This window comes from Nelumbo nucifera, chromosome 7, assembly GCF_055504915.1.
Source record: "Nelumbo nucifera cultivar China Antique chromosome 7, China Antique-T2T, whole genome shotgun sequence".
NCBI lineage: Eukaryota > Viridiplantae > Streptophyta > Magnoliopsida > Proteales > Nelumbonaceae > Nelumbo > Nelumbo nucifera.
In genome coordinates, this window is record NC_142655.1 from 24,297,525 (window position 1) to 24,311,965 (window position 14,441).

The 14,441-nt window shown below is 34.7% G+C and overlaps 1 protein-coding gene across 1 annotated transcript; it reads right to left on the reverse strand.

Moving 5' to 3' along the window:
* Positions 1-6,316: 6,316 nt before the first annotated feature.
* On the reverse strand, positions 6,317-7,243 carry LOC104593691 (uncharacterized). Its single transcript, XM_010253656.1, has one exon. The coding sequence runs from the start codon at positions 7,241-7,243 to the stop codon at positions 6,317-6,319; it is 927 nt and encodes a 308-aa protein (XP_010251958.1).
* Positions 7,244-14,441: the final 7,198 nt, after the last annotated feature.

Below are 14,441 nucleotides of genomic sequence, written 5' to 3' on the forward strand. Positions count from 1 at the left end.
TTTATTTAAATAAATTTAATTAAAAAATAAAAATAAAAATATTATTTTTGCCCCTAATAAAAAATGGGCAACCATTTTATTAGTGATATTTTATCAATTTTATTTTTTGTATAAAAAAATTTAAGAGTATTTCTTGAATAAAAATCATGGGTATAATGACAAAACAAACACTATTTAGTAAAAGGTTGATTAAGTAAATAAATTAAAAAACCTTTTATAGTTTCATGGATTTACTAAAATCTACCATATAGTTCAAATTTTACTAAAACACCACTTATAATTTGCAATAGATTTAATCAATCTTCCATTAGATGACATTGAAAAATGACAGTGTTGACCCTAATGTTCATTTAAATAAATTTAATTAAAAGAATATAAAATTAAAAATGTCATTTTTGCCCTTTATAAGACACGGGCAACCACTTTATTGGCTATATTCGGTTAATTTTGTTTGTTGTAAAAAAAAGTGTTAATGGTATTTTTGGAATAAAAAAATCATGGCCTAATGGCAAAACAAACACTACTTAATGAAAAGTTGATTAAGTAAATAAATTGTAAAATATATGGATGTTTTAATAAAATGAAAACTATAAAGTAGGTTTAAGTAAATATGTAAAACTATAAGATTTGTTATAATAAATGACCCTAATAGAATCAAATAAGAGTATACAATTGTTTTATATTTTCAACTTTTAAAATAATTAATAATTATTCATATTTTATATACTACTTTTAATAATTTTTTTATATTACAAAAATAACAATAATTAATTTCAGTTAGGTTTATTCATCAAACTAATGAAGCTCGGTTTTCTAGTATTTTAGGTTAGCTTTGGTTCAAATTTTTCTTAATTTGACCAAGTTGGATCAATTTCACTTTGACCATTTGTAAACCAACCAAAATTGAACAACCGAACCATGGATATATATTAATATTTTATATTTTAAATATAATTTTTAATTTGGAAAAGTGGAAAATTTCCTATATTTCTTAGTCTAAAATGTTTTATATAATAATTTTTAAAACCAGCATGTTCAATGGTTTTGAGGGACATCTTTTTCTTGACAATTCTAGAAGAAATAAGGCCCGAACATATTCCTCTTTTTAGAATGAAAATCAATTCCAGTCAATTCCAATTCTGGTCCGAACCAAATAGACAGGAGGAATAGACTTATTTCAATAACGATCCTGGTTCCAATGTAAAATTTAACTCCTCTAGAGAAAACTGATCAAAGAAATCTCGCCAGTGAAAGGCCTTGCTTATGGCTATTATATTAATAATCTTCCTAGCTTTCACCACTTATCTTGAACTACTCTTTCCAACAATATCATAATGAGCAGAAAAGAAAATTACCAAATGGGACCATAGATAAGTATCCTTTGCATAAAAAAGTTAGAGTTCTCCATAGGATTGTAAGGAGGATTTCTACATTCCAAACAATGAATTCTCTACTCTCAAACATTGAATCACAAGGACTAAGGAGCTTTAAATATAAAATAGCTTATTCTCCTTTAGTGAAAGCATTTCATTTTATCCTGAATAATGTCAAGACTACCACTTTGGAGAAGATATATGGTATATGTTTGGCATCGATGCTGCAGATGCAAAGAAAATGGTGCTACTAATGTGTGGGTTGGAAGTACCACTTTCTCAAAAAATGGTGCATTTTTTTTGTTTGGAATCGTTGCTTCCAGGTAGGACGTTTCCTGGAGCAACAACTTTTTTTGTTTGATACCAAACAGATGACTGTTTCCTGGAACACCATTTTTTCCTACATAACGCTGATGTGGTGCTATTTTCTGGAGCAACAACAACGATGCTAAACAGATGCAAGATATAAGAAGCACATATATAACATACTAAAACAACTTCTCTACCAATGGTTGCTAATTCGGAGCAACCACAATGTAGGCAATGGAACTCAAGTTGGGTCGTGCAAAAGCTCCAACATGGAACAAATTAACTAGTTCGAGGAGTTGAGATCTTTTGCCAACAAAATGCCTTCCAACCCTCTACCAACATCATCTAATACTGCACACCTCACCATGGGACTGAGACCCTCTATGTACGAGATGTGCGGTGTGAGATCATGTTGGTAGAGGGTTGGAATGTTCGAACCTATATAGTTGGGTTCACTTGTCAAAACAGAGCTTGTATAACTAGGACCGATTAAAGCGAGTGGGTAATATCTAACGATATGGCTGCAATTTTATCCATTAGATTAAGATAGATGGGTTTTGTCAAAAGAATTTGAGGCAAAATGAGGTAGGTGTGTAGCTTGGATGGGCCCGCCCAACTTGAGCCAGCTCTAGATTAACCAAAGCTTTTGCGTAAGTTGGGTTTGTGTTTTTGTATTTCAAGTTGGGCTTAGGCCAAAAAATTCAAACCTAACTTAAACTCAGGTTATGCTTGGGTTGAGGCTCCTATATATATGTATATACACACACACACGCGTACATTCTGCTTAGAAATTAGGCTATAAAGCTCAACACGCCCAAGCCCAACCCAAGATGTTGGGTTAAGCTTGGGTTGGCAAACTCGAACTTAATCTTGGATTGGTAAACTTGGGACTGGGTTAGTTAATTATTTGTAATTATTGTCATCCTATTTTTATTATTTATTAGTAAATTATTAGTAATTATTAAAAATTACTAGTAATTTTCCTCTTACCAACCTAGGCCCAACCTGGCATAATTTTATGCTATTTATGTTATTTGTGTTTTTGAATATTTTCTACTATTTTATGATAATTTGTGCTAATTTCTATAAATTTATACTATACTATGGTGATTTTTTATAATTATTGGTAATTTGTGATAAATAATGGTATAATTTATTTTGGTTATGTTGTTTGATAATTTCAAGTCATTTCTGGTAATTTAAGATAATTTATCAATAATTAGTGGTAATTTTATGCTAGGTCTTGGTAGTTTATTAATAATTTCAAGACATATCTACTATTTTGGGGTAACTACTGTTATTAATTACAATAACTACTGTTATTAATTACTGTTATAAATTACTGTAATCACTGCTATTTAAATTACTATTATTATTATAATAGTTATTAATTACTGTTATTAATTACTATTATAAGTAACAGTAATTACTGATTAATACAATAATTAATTACTGTAATTTAATAATTACTTATTGTTACAGTAATTTTATAAATATATAATTAGTGATTATAATTAATAATTGCTATTATTATAAATATTGTTAATAGCTAGATATTTACTTTAATTTTATTTTAAATTAAAATTATAAATACTGTTCATAAATTTAGTAATTATTGTTATATTCAAAATAATTAAAAATGTTATTAAAAGTATTGTTATTGATTATTTAATAAAATATTATAATTACTATTACTAATAAATACTATTAATTTAATTTAATTTTGGTAATTATTAATTGAATGAGTATTGTTAATAAATCCTATTCATAAATTTAATATTTACTTTTATATGAAAAAATAACTAAATTATATTATTAAAACTATCATTAATGATTATTTAATTAAATAATATAATTACTTACTATTATTGATAAATGTTGTTATAACATTCTGACAACCGACGGTTCAACCGTCCAATTTGAACGGATGGTCCGTTCTCACAACAAAAATTACAAGAAAAAAAATTATAGAACCATTAAGGCCACCAATTTTTGGGTTGACGATTCGATCATCCGGTTCGAATGGATGGTCCGTTCTGACAACAAAAATTATAGGCAAAAAATTGAGTTTGTGAGGTCCATTAAATAGTATCATATGTGTTATGTCATTCGAGTGTGTGACTCATACGACCCGAAAACGGAACCGTTCTGGCCACTGGTTTTTGGGTCGACGGTTCGACTGTTTGGTTCGAACAGGCGGCCCGTTCTGACAACAAAAAATTACATAACCATTATGGCCACCGATTTTCGGGTCGACAGTTCAACCGTCTGATTTCAACAAACAACCCTTTCTAACAACAAAAATTACAGGCAAAAAATTGAGTGTGTGAGGTCCATTAAGTATTACCATACGTGTTATGTCATTCGAGCGTATGACTCATACGACCCGAAAATGGAACCATTCTGGCCATCAGTTTTTAGGTTGATGGTTCGATCGTCCGGTTTGAGCAGATGGCCTATTTTGACAACAAAAAAGAAATAAAAAATGGTCAAAAACCATTGAATGGGTCAACAGGTTAATGGTTTGACCACTTGGGTCAATGGGTCATTGACTGATTCAACGGTTTTTGGTCAGGGACCAGGAATGGGGTAAAACGGAACTGGTTGCCTGGATGGTATCCAATTAAAAAAAAAACGGACGACCTGTTCTGACAAAAATAAAATAAAATAAAATTACTGGCAAAAAATTGAGTGTCTGAGGTCCATTAAGCAGTACCATACATGTTATGTCATTCAAGCATGTGACTCATACGACCTGAAGATGGAACTGTTCTGGCAACCGGTTTTCTAGTTGACGGTTCGACTGTTTGGTTTGAACGGATGGCCTGTTCTGACAAAAAAAAAAGACCAAAAACCATTGAACGAGTCAATGGTTCAACCGCTTGGGTCAATGGGTTGTTGATCGATTCAACGATTTTTGGCTAGGGATCGAGATTAGGATAAAACGGAACCAGTTGTTCGAATGGTTCCCAATGAAAAAAATAAAAAAAAAATGACAAAAAAATATTGAACGAGTCAACTGGTCGACGATTCAACCGTTCGAGTCAATAGATCATTAACCAATTCAACAGTTTTTGGCCAAAGATTAGGTCAACGGATCAACGGGTCAACGGTTACATTCCAGCCCCTGTGAAGCAGGGCCCCTCTTCTAGTTCTTATATTAATAGAATTCTTAACAATGCATGGAGAATTCAGATTCTCCTAAAACTTAATGCATGCTTTTCTTTTATTTGGTATTAAACTTTAAGTTACCTACAAAAAAATTCTTATCAACAAGGGATGTAATATTAACAGATCTTGCAACCACTATGGGAAGGGTGGAAGACCTCAACCATATTTTTAACTACTGTTTTGTGAAATTGATTTGGATGGTTGTTGGGTCAAATTAATTACCTAGTTTGGTTGGATGATGGTGTGATTCTTCTGTTAGGAATTGGTGGACTCCTCTTTCTTAGCTTAATAGTGTGACATTGGATCCTCTTGTTAATGAAAAAAGTGTTATCTTCTGATTCCTATGATAATGATGGGGTGGCTGATGTCCATAAATTGTGGAAACCAATAGTGTGGTTTCAGCCTATTAAGATCAATTTTGATGATTCCTGCAAGTATGATGGTTGGTGCTTTATTGCGTGTATTGCTAAGTGTTATCTCAAGATAGTTCATAGACCTTCGATTGGTTTCTTTACTATTATTTTAGCTGAAGTGTGGATTGCTGGGAATCTCTTGACACTACAATCAACTTTAGAGACTATCCTATTATCCTTGAAGGAGAGTGACTCAAAGCTAGCCTTGATTGATTGTGGTGTCACCTTTCATCATGCTTTCCATGTAATTGTTGGGTGTCTGCCTTAGTCTCTTAATTATATTTGTTTTAGTGATTGTTTGGGGACGCCCTACTCCCTCTCCTCTTTTTGTACATGTGTAGCTCCTATTTTAATCAAAAAGAAAAGAAGAAGAAGAAGAAGAAGAAATAAAGTAATTATTTAGTTTAGATATACAACCCATTCTAGCTAGTTTAGATATATAAGGTTGTATTTGGAAACGATGCAAATGGAGTGTAAATCCCAGTTTAGGGTGGTAAATTTGTACTCTAGTTCACTTTTTTCAGTGTTTGGCAATATTACATTTTTGCATTGATAAATGACAGATCAATGCATATTTGCATTGATAATAAGATGTAAATATACATCAATAAAAAAGAAATAAATTTGCATTCAAGTGGGCTTTCGATAAAAAATAAAAAATGGCAAAGTAAGGAATGACCCAATGCAGATTTCTGATTTCTACTGCAAAGCTATAAACATTCAAAATGTCAACAACCCACACTCCATGGGCGCCCGCCCATGAATTGGCATCAACTCTAAGTTGGCACCTACCCCAACATTACTTTGGGCCTACAAATTTGGACCCTGGGCTGAACCGTCATTCTCCATAAAAAAGCATTTGTTTTATCTGAATATGTATTTGCACCCATTACAGCTAAAAGTATGTTTAGTAAAAAGGTAAATTTATTAATACAAAACTAACCCAACTTTGCAATTTATATGAACCCTTTTACACTCTATATATTATTTGCATCGTTTCCAAATGCAACCTAAAGGAATTATATATCTAAAAGCAAAGCATAATTATAATTACCAATCTGCGACAACCGATAACTTAGCCCGAGCATGACCAGCTTCTACTTTGTACTGATCTCCTATACCAAGATGGGCCATCAAAAGCCAGACCAGAGTGAGAAGCTCTCCACCTGTACTAAGTCTCTGGGCATGGTAATTTCCTCTACAATGGCTTGCCGCATAATACAACATCTCCATCCACACCAGACTCATGGTCTTCCACCTCTGCTCATCGTCCAATTTCCTCAACGCCTTTGCAAGCTTGACTCCGTCGAACAACACAGATTTGCTTCTATCCCCTTTCACGTCCATGGGTGCAACATCAGTTTCCACGTCCACCAACCTCTTGCAAACTGTAAGACTATCAAGGCTGATGATGGTTTCTTTATCGTAGTCCTCATTTCCATGGAAAAAATTGCTGGCCTCAGCACATGTGTCCCCATATCTGACCTGTCCAATTCCTGCAGTTAATATGAAAGGACGCGATACCAAAATATACAGTAGATAATTGGATACATTCTCACAAATAGTTATCATCTTTTCAATATCCGGCCGGTTCTTAATTACGTTGTCGTCTGAATCCAACTTCCAGCAAACATCGGTAGCAATGTGCCAACGAATAATGGTTTCATCAAACTCCACCTCAATACTCCTGTCAAGCTCCTTAACATACTCCCTATCATAATTGGGCAGCTGATGCACCTCTTCAAGCGCTAATTCACCTCTCAAAGTACTAAAATGCCTGTAAGATGCGGAAGAAATGCTCTGCCACTTGCTCTTGAGGTCATTAAACATGAACTCTTTAAGCTCAGGACTGACATCAACATACCTTCTGTACCAATACTTGTCAAACTTGTCCTTCATTTTGATGAGTTTCAGGAATTTTTTCCAACGAGAGGGGCGATCTTTGAGGCAAAAGTCGATAAGGTTGTACTGCGCCATTTTGTTAGACCACAAATTATCATACCTTCGGCAAGCGTAAATGACACGGAGAAGAAAGGCGGATAGCTTCGCCGATATGGGGTGCTTGTCCTTCAGCCAAACTATGGTCCAATCTGACAGAAGAAATCGAACCAGCGACCACATCTCTAGAGCAATTGCACCTCCCAACAACCCGTAAGTGATGGCGATGTCGATCCTGAAGAAGCCGTGTTTATCTAGGAAGAATGATGGAGGACCATCTCACCAGCTGGCGACAGCTCACGTCTCTCACGTCTAGAGACCTTATGTGATCCAACAACCATAGGATAATGGTGACAGTTCCATGCATTGATAAACATTGGAAGATGGTGGCTATCGGACGGTGGATATCAAAGGCAGATTTCGAAGATTTCTAGAAGTCCAGTTCCTAGTTGTTTTAGTTGTTTTAGTTCTTTTACAATTTCAACTTTCCTAGTTATTTTACAAATCTACCAAATGTATTATAAATACTGTTATTCTGAGTTAATAGAAAAACACACAGAATTTCTTTATTCACTTCTCTCTCTTCCAAGGCATACGCCTAGTTATCACAGGCTTTACGACGAAGGCTTGTGTTCGTCCGGTGCTTGCATAGCCAGCCCGGTTTATTGCTTCCACGCTACGTTAGGTGGTATCAGAGCAGGGAATTCACCCAATCAGATGGCCAACCAAGACGGTAGCAGTCGCAACCCATGTTGTAGAGGGCCGAAGAACTGATAAAGAAGGATGAACTCATATTCATGCTTGTTGAAACTGGCAGATCGGGCAAGAATAAGAGGAAGGCTAAGAGAAAGCCCCAGAAGAAGGCTATCAAGTCTAAGAGGCAGAAGAAGGACAGTGCATCAAATGCTTGTCACTTCTACAAGCAGATCGACCATTGGAAGAGGAACTATCCTCAGTACCTGAAATCCAAGAAACAAGGTAATTTTGAATACTTTGTCATAGAAACCAATTTATTGGTAATTTCAGCTTCCTGGTGTATTGACTCTAGGGCTTTGACTCATGCGTGTAACTCACTGCAGGGGTTCAGGACAAGCAGAAGACTGGGTGACGGAGAAGTAACTCTTTACTTGGGGACTTTTGCAAATGTTGCAGCTACGACTATAGGAACCGTAGAGTTATTTTTCAGAGAATGATCAATTGTACTAAAAGATTGTCTTTATGTATAGAATTTGAGAAAAAAATTGATTTCTGTTTCAAAATTGTGTGCGGATGGATATTCTATTGTTTTTGGTAATACGATTACTATTAAAAGAAATAACAAATTCATCGCATATGGAGAACTTGAGAATTGTCTCTATGTTCTCCATTCTTCTCTAGAAACTAACATAACCGAAACTACGTCGGATGATATCCCTAAGAAAAGACTCCATGATACAGTTAATCCCACGTGCCTGTGGCATTACCGACTTGGCCATATTAATATAGATCGTATTACAAGGTTGGTAAAATATGGTCCTTTGGATTTTCTAACTGTAGAAGATCTTCCCACCTATGAACCTTGCCTTCAGGGTAAGATGATGAAATGTCGTTTAACGGTAAGCCTGAAAGATGTAAAGGTACGCTTGACCTTATACATACTAATGTATGTGGTCTCTTGAGTATTAGGACATGTAACCAGCATGTTTATTTTATAACATTCACCGATGATTTCTCTCGGTATGGTTACGTGTACCTAATGAGACATAAGTTTGAAATCTTTGAAAAGTTTAAGGAGTTCAAACAAGAGGTCGAGAAACAGTTAGGGAGAGAAATTAAGACCCTTCGATCTAATCGAGGTGGCGAGTATCTCTCTGACGAATTAAGGGACTAGTTGAAGGTCAATGGGATAGTATTAGAGTTAGCTCCTCCTACTACACCACAACTTAACGGTGTTTCAGAGATGAGGAATAAGAACTTATTGGATATGGTTCGGTCACTTCTCATGCACTCAGAGTTACCCACATCCTTTTGGGATTACGCATTAGAGATTGCGATTTACGTGTTGAACCGGGTTCCAACCAAATCAATTCCGAATAGGCCTGGAAACCAAGTGTGAAACACTTAATGATTTAGGGTTGTCGCGTTAAAAGAATGAGTCCAGACAAATTGGAACCCAAGGCCAGTCGTTGCCTATTTGTAGACTACCCCAAAGGCTCTATGGGTTACCTATTCTATGACCTAGGAGAATAGAAGGTGTTCTGTAGCCGAAATGCTCATTTCTTGAAGGATGATTATATCCTGAACAATCATTGTCAGGAAATTGTTCTTGATGGGGAGGGCTTAAGGATAGTGGGAGGTGTTCCACAAGTTCTAGGTAATGACCAACCTATAAGATCTACTTGGGTTTCCAGGCCTCTAGTTCGTCTCGGCTATGACTACGATAGTTACTAGGTGGAAGCTATGACAAGTGAGGAGGATCCTGTGACTTATACGGAAGCTATGTTGGACATAGATTCATTGAAGTGGGTAGATGCCATGAGAGTTGAGATGGACTCAATGGAGACCAATGAAGTCTAGACTCTAGTAGATCCACCCCTTGGGGTAAAAGCAATTGGTTGCAAATGGATCTATAAGAGGAAGAAAGGCCTCGATGGTAAGATTGAGACCTACAAAGCTCGTCTGGTGGTGAAAGGGTATACTCAGAAAGAGGGCATCGATTATGAGAAAACCTTTTCGCCGGTGGCCATGCTTAAATCCATTAGGATCCTGCTAACTGTAGCAACATACCATGACCTAATTGTTACCCTAATTGAAGTCTCTATAGATTCCACCGGTATTTCCTTGCAACATTTGTTACCCTAATTACCCAACAAAAGCTATAAGGGGTGTTCAGTTTTCTACAACATGAATGCTTTCATTTTTATTTATTTTTTAAATTGCCACATCAGCAATAAAACAGAAGCACTTTCTTGAACTTCATATGTGTTTTGAAAAGCAAAAGCAAGTTGTCTTTGTTTCATAAAATAATTCATGTTTTTAAAACAAAAATACAAATTTGCTATATAGATATTGTATTTGATTTATGGTGAAAAAGTGTTCTTTAAACCAGAAATTCAAAACGATTTTTTTCGTTTCAACAAGTAAAAAACACATATACAACTATATAAATATGTTTTCTAGCTGTGTTTTTTATTGTAATAACCAACTTCTTTTCAATCTTGATGTTTTTGTTTTTGGAATTATTCACGATAAGAAAAACAATTCAGCATATTAAACACCCTCCTTATAGCTATCTCAAAAGGATTTATTTATAAATTTATAAGATAATCATTAAATCGAATAATTGTAAACAGTCTCTACAAATTAATACTCTCTTTCAGTCCCCATGTATTACTCATTGGCTTGAACCATTGAAAAAGTTGAGATATTACATATATTATATACTTATTTAACATTTTTAGCGTCGATCTTTAACATGGACCGATGCACACCCGGTATTTTCTACTCACTTTTCCTACCTACCGTGAATTGGAGCCATAGAGATGTGTGGCTCCAACGGCGGATAGAGAGTGAGTAGGAAATTTGGGCTCACCAATGCAAAAATAAATACACATGCACGTAAGTTCAAAAATGTGATTTCAGGCTGTAGTTTCTGCATTGTAGTCACAATCTTGTTTAGAACAGAGTCTGTAATTGTATGCTCGAAGGAGCATTTCCTATTGGGAATCCAGCAAAGCATATATAGGAATGCAAGCTCGAATCTTGCAAGCAAAAGCTTCGCACATATAGCATCCAATCAGACATTATTAAAAATATTTTCTCTGTGTGTATAAATATATAGATATGTGTGTATTAAATTCATGGGAAGATATTTTTAATGTGCGGCTGGATTCCGAAACTTATAGTGTACAGAATATTTTTGCTTGCATGGAAATCCCATACCAAGCAGCATAAAGTAATACAAATTTTAGAAAACTGTTGGATCTCTTTCATTTTATATGCAACCAAACAGACCTTGTATTAAGAAAGTAGCTATATTGAGAATTGAATTAATATAAAGTTGTGACATATGATGATATATATTCTCATTTCTTTGCAGGAAATTTAGAGTGAATATGAGAGTGCAAACAGGTTCAAGGACCAATCTCAGTTCTCACTTGTCAATAGGAAAGAACATATGTCTAGAGACATAACTGACAATTGCAAGGTGCCAACCAGCTGATTTGTAAGGTTTCTTGCTGGTCAGAGGAGAGTGAAGCCCTTCAGAAGATTAAAAAAAAAAAAAACTGACAATCCATAGATTGCTGACAAGAACTTTCTGTCTTTTTTGTCATTTTTGAGAAAATGTTTATATATGGCACTGTCATTGCCATTTTTTGAGAAAATGGCACCACGTAGGAGCCACATCAGCCACCGTACCGAAAAAAGCTTTGAGAAAAAAATTTTCAAAATGATATTTTCTAAGATTGGCTGTTTTTTGAAAAAAAAGGCAAAATATTATTTTGCCAATAATTTTTTTTGTCATTTCTTCCAAATCGGATATGACTCCAATCTAACATCATTTTATTATCAGAAAATTGGAATGAAACCAAACACCACCAATATAATTCTCATTCTCCAGCATATAAAAAATCAGAGATTTCTAAAAAATACAAATAATGGAGAACACTGCCACTTACTTGTCGTCGGCACCGGAGACAGCTGATACAGTCGAACCTTGCAGAAGTTAGTTTATTTGCTTACTAAGAAAACCGTGAAAGTCATTATATAGCGGTAGATGCAGCACTGCACAGCAAAATAAGAGAGAGGTGAAAAGTATAAATAAACAAATATTCTCTCTATGATAGAATAAAGGGTTATCGTCGTACTCCCTTTCACTTTTCTTAACATTAATTCTCTGAAGATAGCTTACCTCTTGAGTCTTGATACCTTCATAGAGTTTTCTGATAAACACTTTTATCTTTACAATATATATTACCTTCCTTCAAGTCAAGGTTAGTGATCATATATAGAAAGAAGTGGTCCATATGTGTCATTTTTATTTTCTTATTACAAAATTAATCTTAACCAATTAGATCTATCTTATTAATTAATTTTTATATAGCAAAAATACTCTTGGATCTATCAAAATATCAGCTAGCTGGGTAAGTTGTAGTCAGAAAAGTGGAGGGGAGTTTTAGATGATAACCCTAGACTATTGTCTTACCTTGTCAAACAAACACATATATAACTTTCACTGTTTTAGAGCGCTTAATAAGAAATAATTCGAAAAAGTATGGACAAATCCACCGTAGACCTACAACAATTCAAAATGTCAATTATCTCCACTTTATGCACCAATGCCTGCCTGTGAATTAACATCAATTCTGAACTGGCACTTACCCCAATTGTATGTTGGACCTATGAATTTTGATGCTGGGCTGAACCATCATTCACCCAAAGTAATATTTTTAAAACCAACCCGGGAATAGATTGCCTCGTGATGTTAACTGTTTGGAAATCCCCACGGACCCCGGTTCTATTTATCCCATGGGTCAGATTGTTAGTCTGATATTTCTCTTACATCCTAAGAAGTTGTTAATTTAATAGACTAGGTTGATAGGATTTTAGGACTAGTAGAGAAAGAGAGAGAAAGAAAGAGAGGTGAAGTGAGTGTTAAAGTGAAAGGTCTCTGATCATGTTGTTTTGGTGTAAGCCCCTCTCAGGTGGAATCTTTTCAATGTTCAAATGTTGATCTTTTCAGGTAGGAGTCTCATCTCATGGCTTCACACTCAAGAAGACAAAAAAGCAAAAGGTGAAATGACCTTAAATCCTATGTTCCAACCAGATATCGGGCCAACATAATCATGTAACAGATTCACATGTGAAGCCCCCACGATGTGTTTGGATCAAGGCAGTGTATTATAATTGTCTTATGAGTAGAATTGTGAGAGGATTTATCCTCTCCCTTCAGTCATACGATAATTGAACAATCCTTTATTTTATTTTATTCTTTTTTTTACTCTTTTGCTTTGGAATGGGCAACGGTGGAAATCTGTACTCACACTGTTCGTGCAACCTTATACAGTCTTGCATTGGGAATATTGTCTTTCCATGAAAAAAACATACAACTATGGAGATATTCCCAATGCAAAGCTATAAATTAAAGGCTGTGAAGATGGTGTGAGCACGGTATTTTGAGCACCGAAGCCGATCTTGCACCAATGCTTGTTAAATTTATTATTTTTGTCATAGGCCTCACTTATTTTGAATAGTCTTAGTGGGTGTTTGGCATTGATGCCGTTTTCTGAGAAAATGGTGCCATGTAGCTACTACATTAGCGAAAACGGTGCTTCAAATAATGTCCTCTTGTTTGGTACCGTTTTTCCAGAAAAAATGTTGCTCTAGACCATGCTTTGGAAATTAATCAGGAAATTATGGTATGAAGCAACACCAAATTCGAGACCAAATCAGCCTCCCACTAGATTTCCCCCCACAATATCCCAGAGCATATCCCCGTCATATTTTGAATAATTTCCTAATTAACAATTAATAAATCAATTAAATAACTAATTAGATCTAAAAATGAAACAAAAGAAAAAAATAATCCTAAAAAAATATAGCCGAATCTATTAAGAAATAAAAATAAATAACCAAAGATTCGAAAACACTAATCTACCAAGATAAATTCGAAAATAAAAAGAAAAATCAGAAATAAGTTGGGACAACCACACTTGAATCGCTACCCAATATTTTTCTTTTTTTTGTGTGCAGTTCGACAGTGTTCCGGCACCCCGCCTTCGGCTGCTATGTCCTGTGAAAACAAAGAAGAATTATGAGAGTTTTATTTCTAAAGATAAAAAACTAACGAAGTAAAAAAATGTAAATGAATCTGAAACAAAGAAATAAAAATTTTAAGTCCGTTGCTTCCCTGGCAACGGCGCCAAAAGCGTGGTGCACCCGGGATGCATCGCCAAACACCCGGGACACCAGTTTAATAATTTATATTTTTCCAATCCTCAAAACTAAATAAAGAATGTAGTTTAGTGGTAAGGATGGTGTCGAATCCTCAGGGAAACAAGGTTAAAAATTATTATTTTGTTCCGAACAAATAAGAAAAGAACAGATTTGGGATTTGCAAAAAAATAAGAAAATAGAATTTATAAAAGCTGAAATTAAATATTCAGAATTGAAAAAGACAAGAAATAAAATTCAGAAATTAAATAAAACTGGAATTTACAAGAAAATAAATAAAAATATGCTGAAATACAGATCTAGT

Bases quoted from the DNA above. Each gene is read 5' to 3' on its own strand.
- LOC104593691 (XM_010253656.1), bottom strand. From the start codon at position 7,243: ATGGCGCAGTACAACCTTATCGACTTTTGCCTCAAAGATCGCCCCTCT.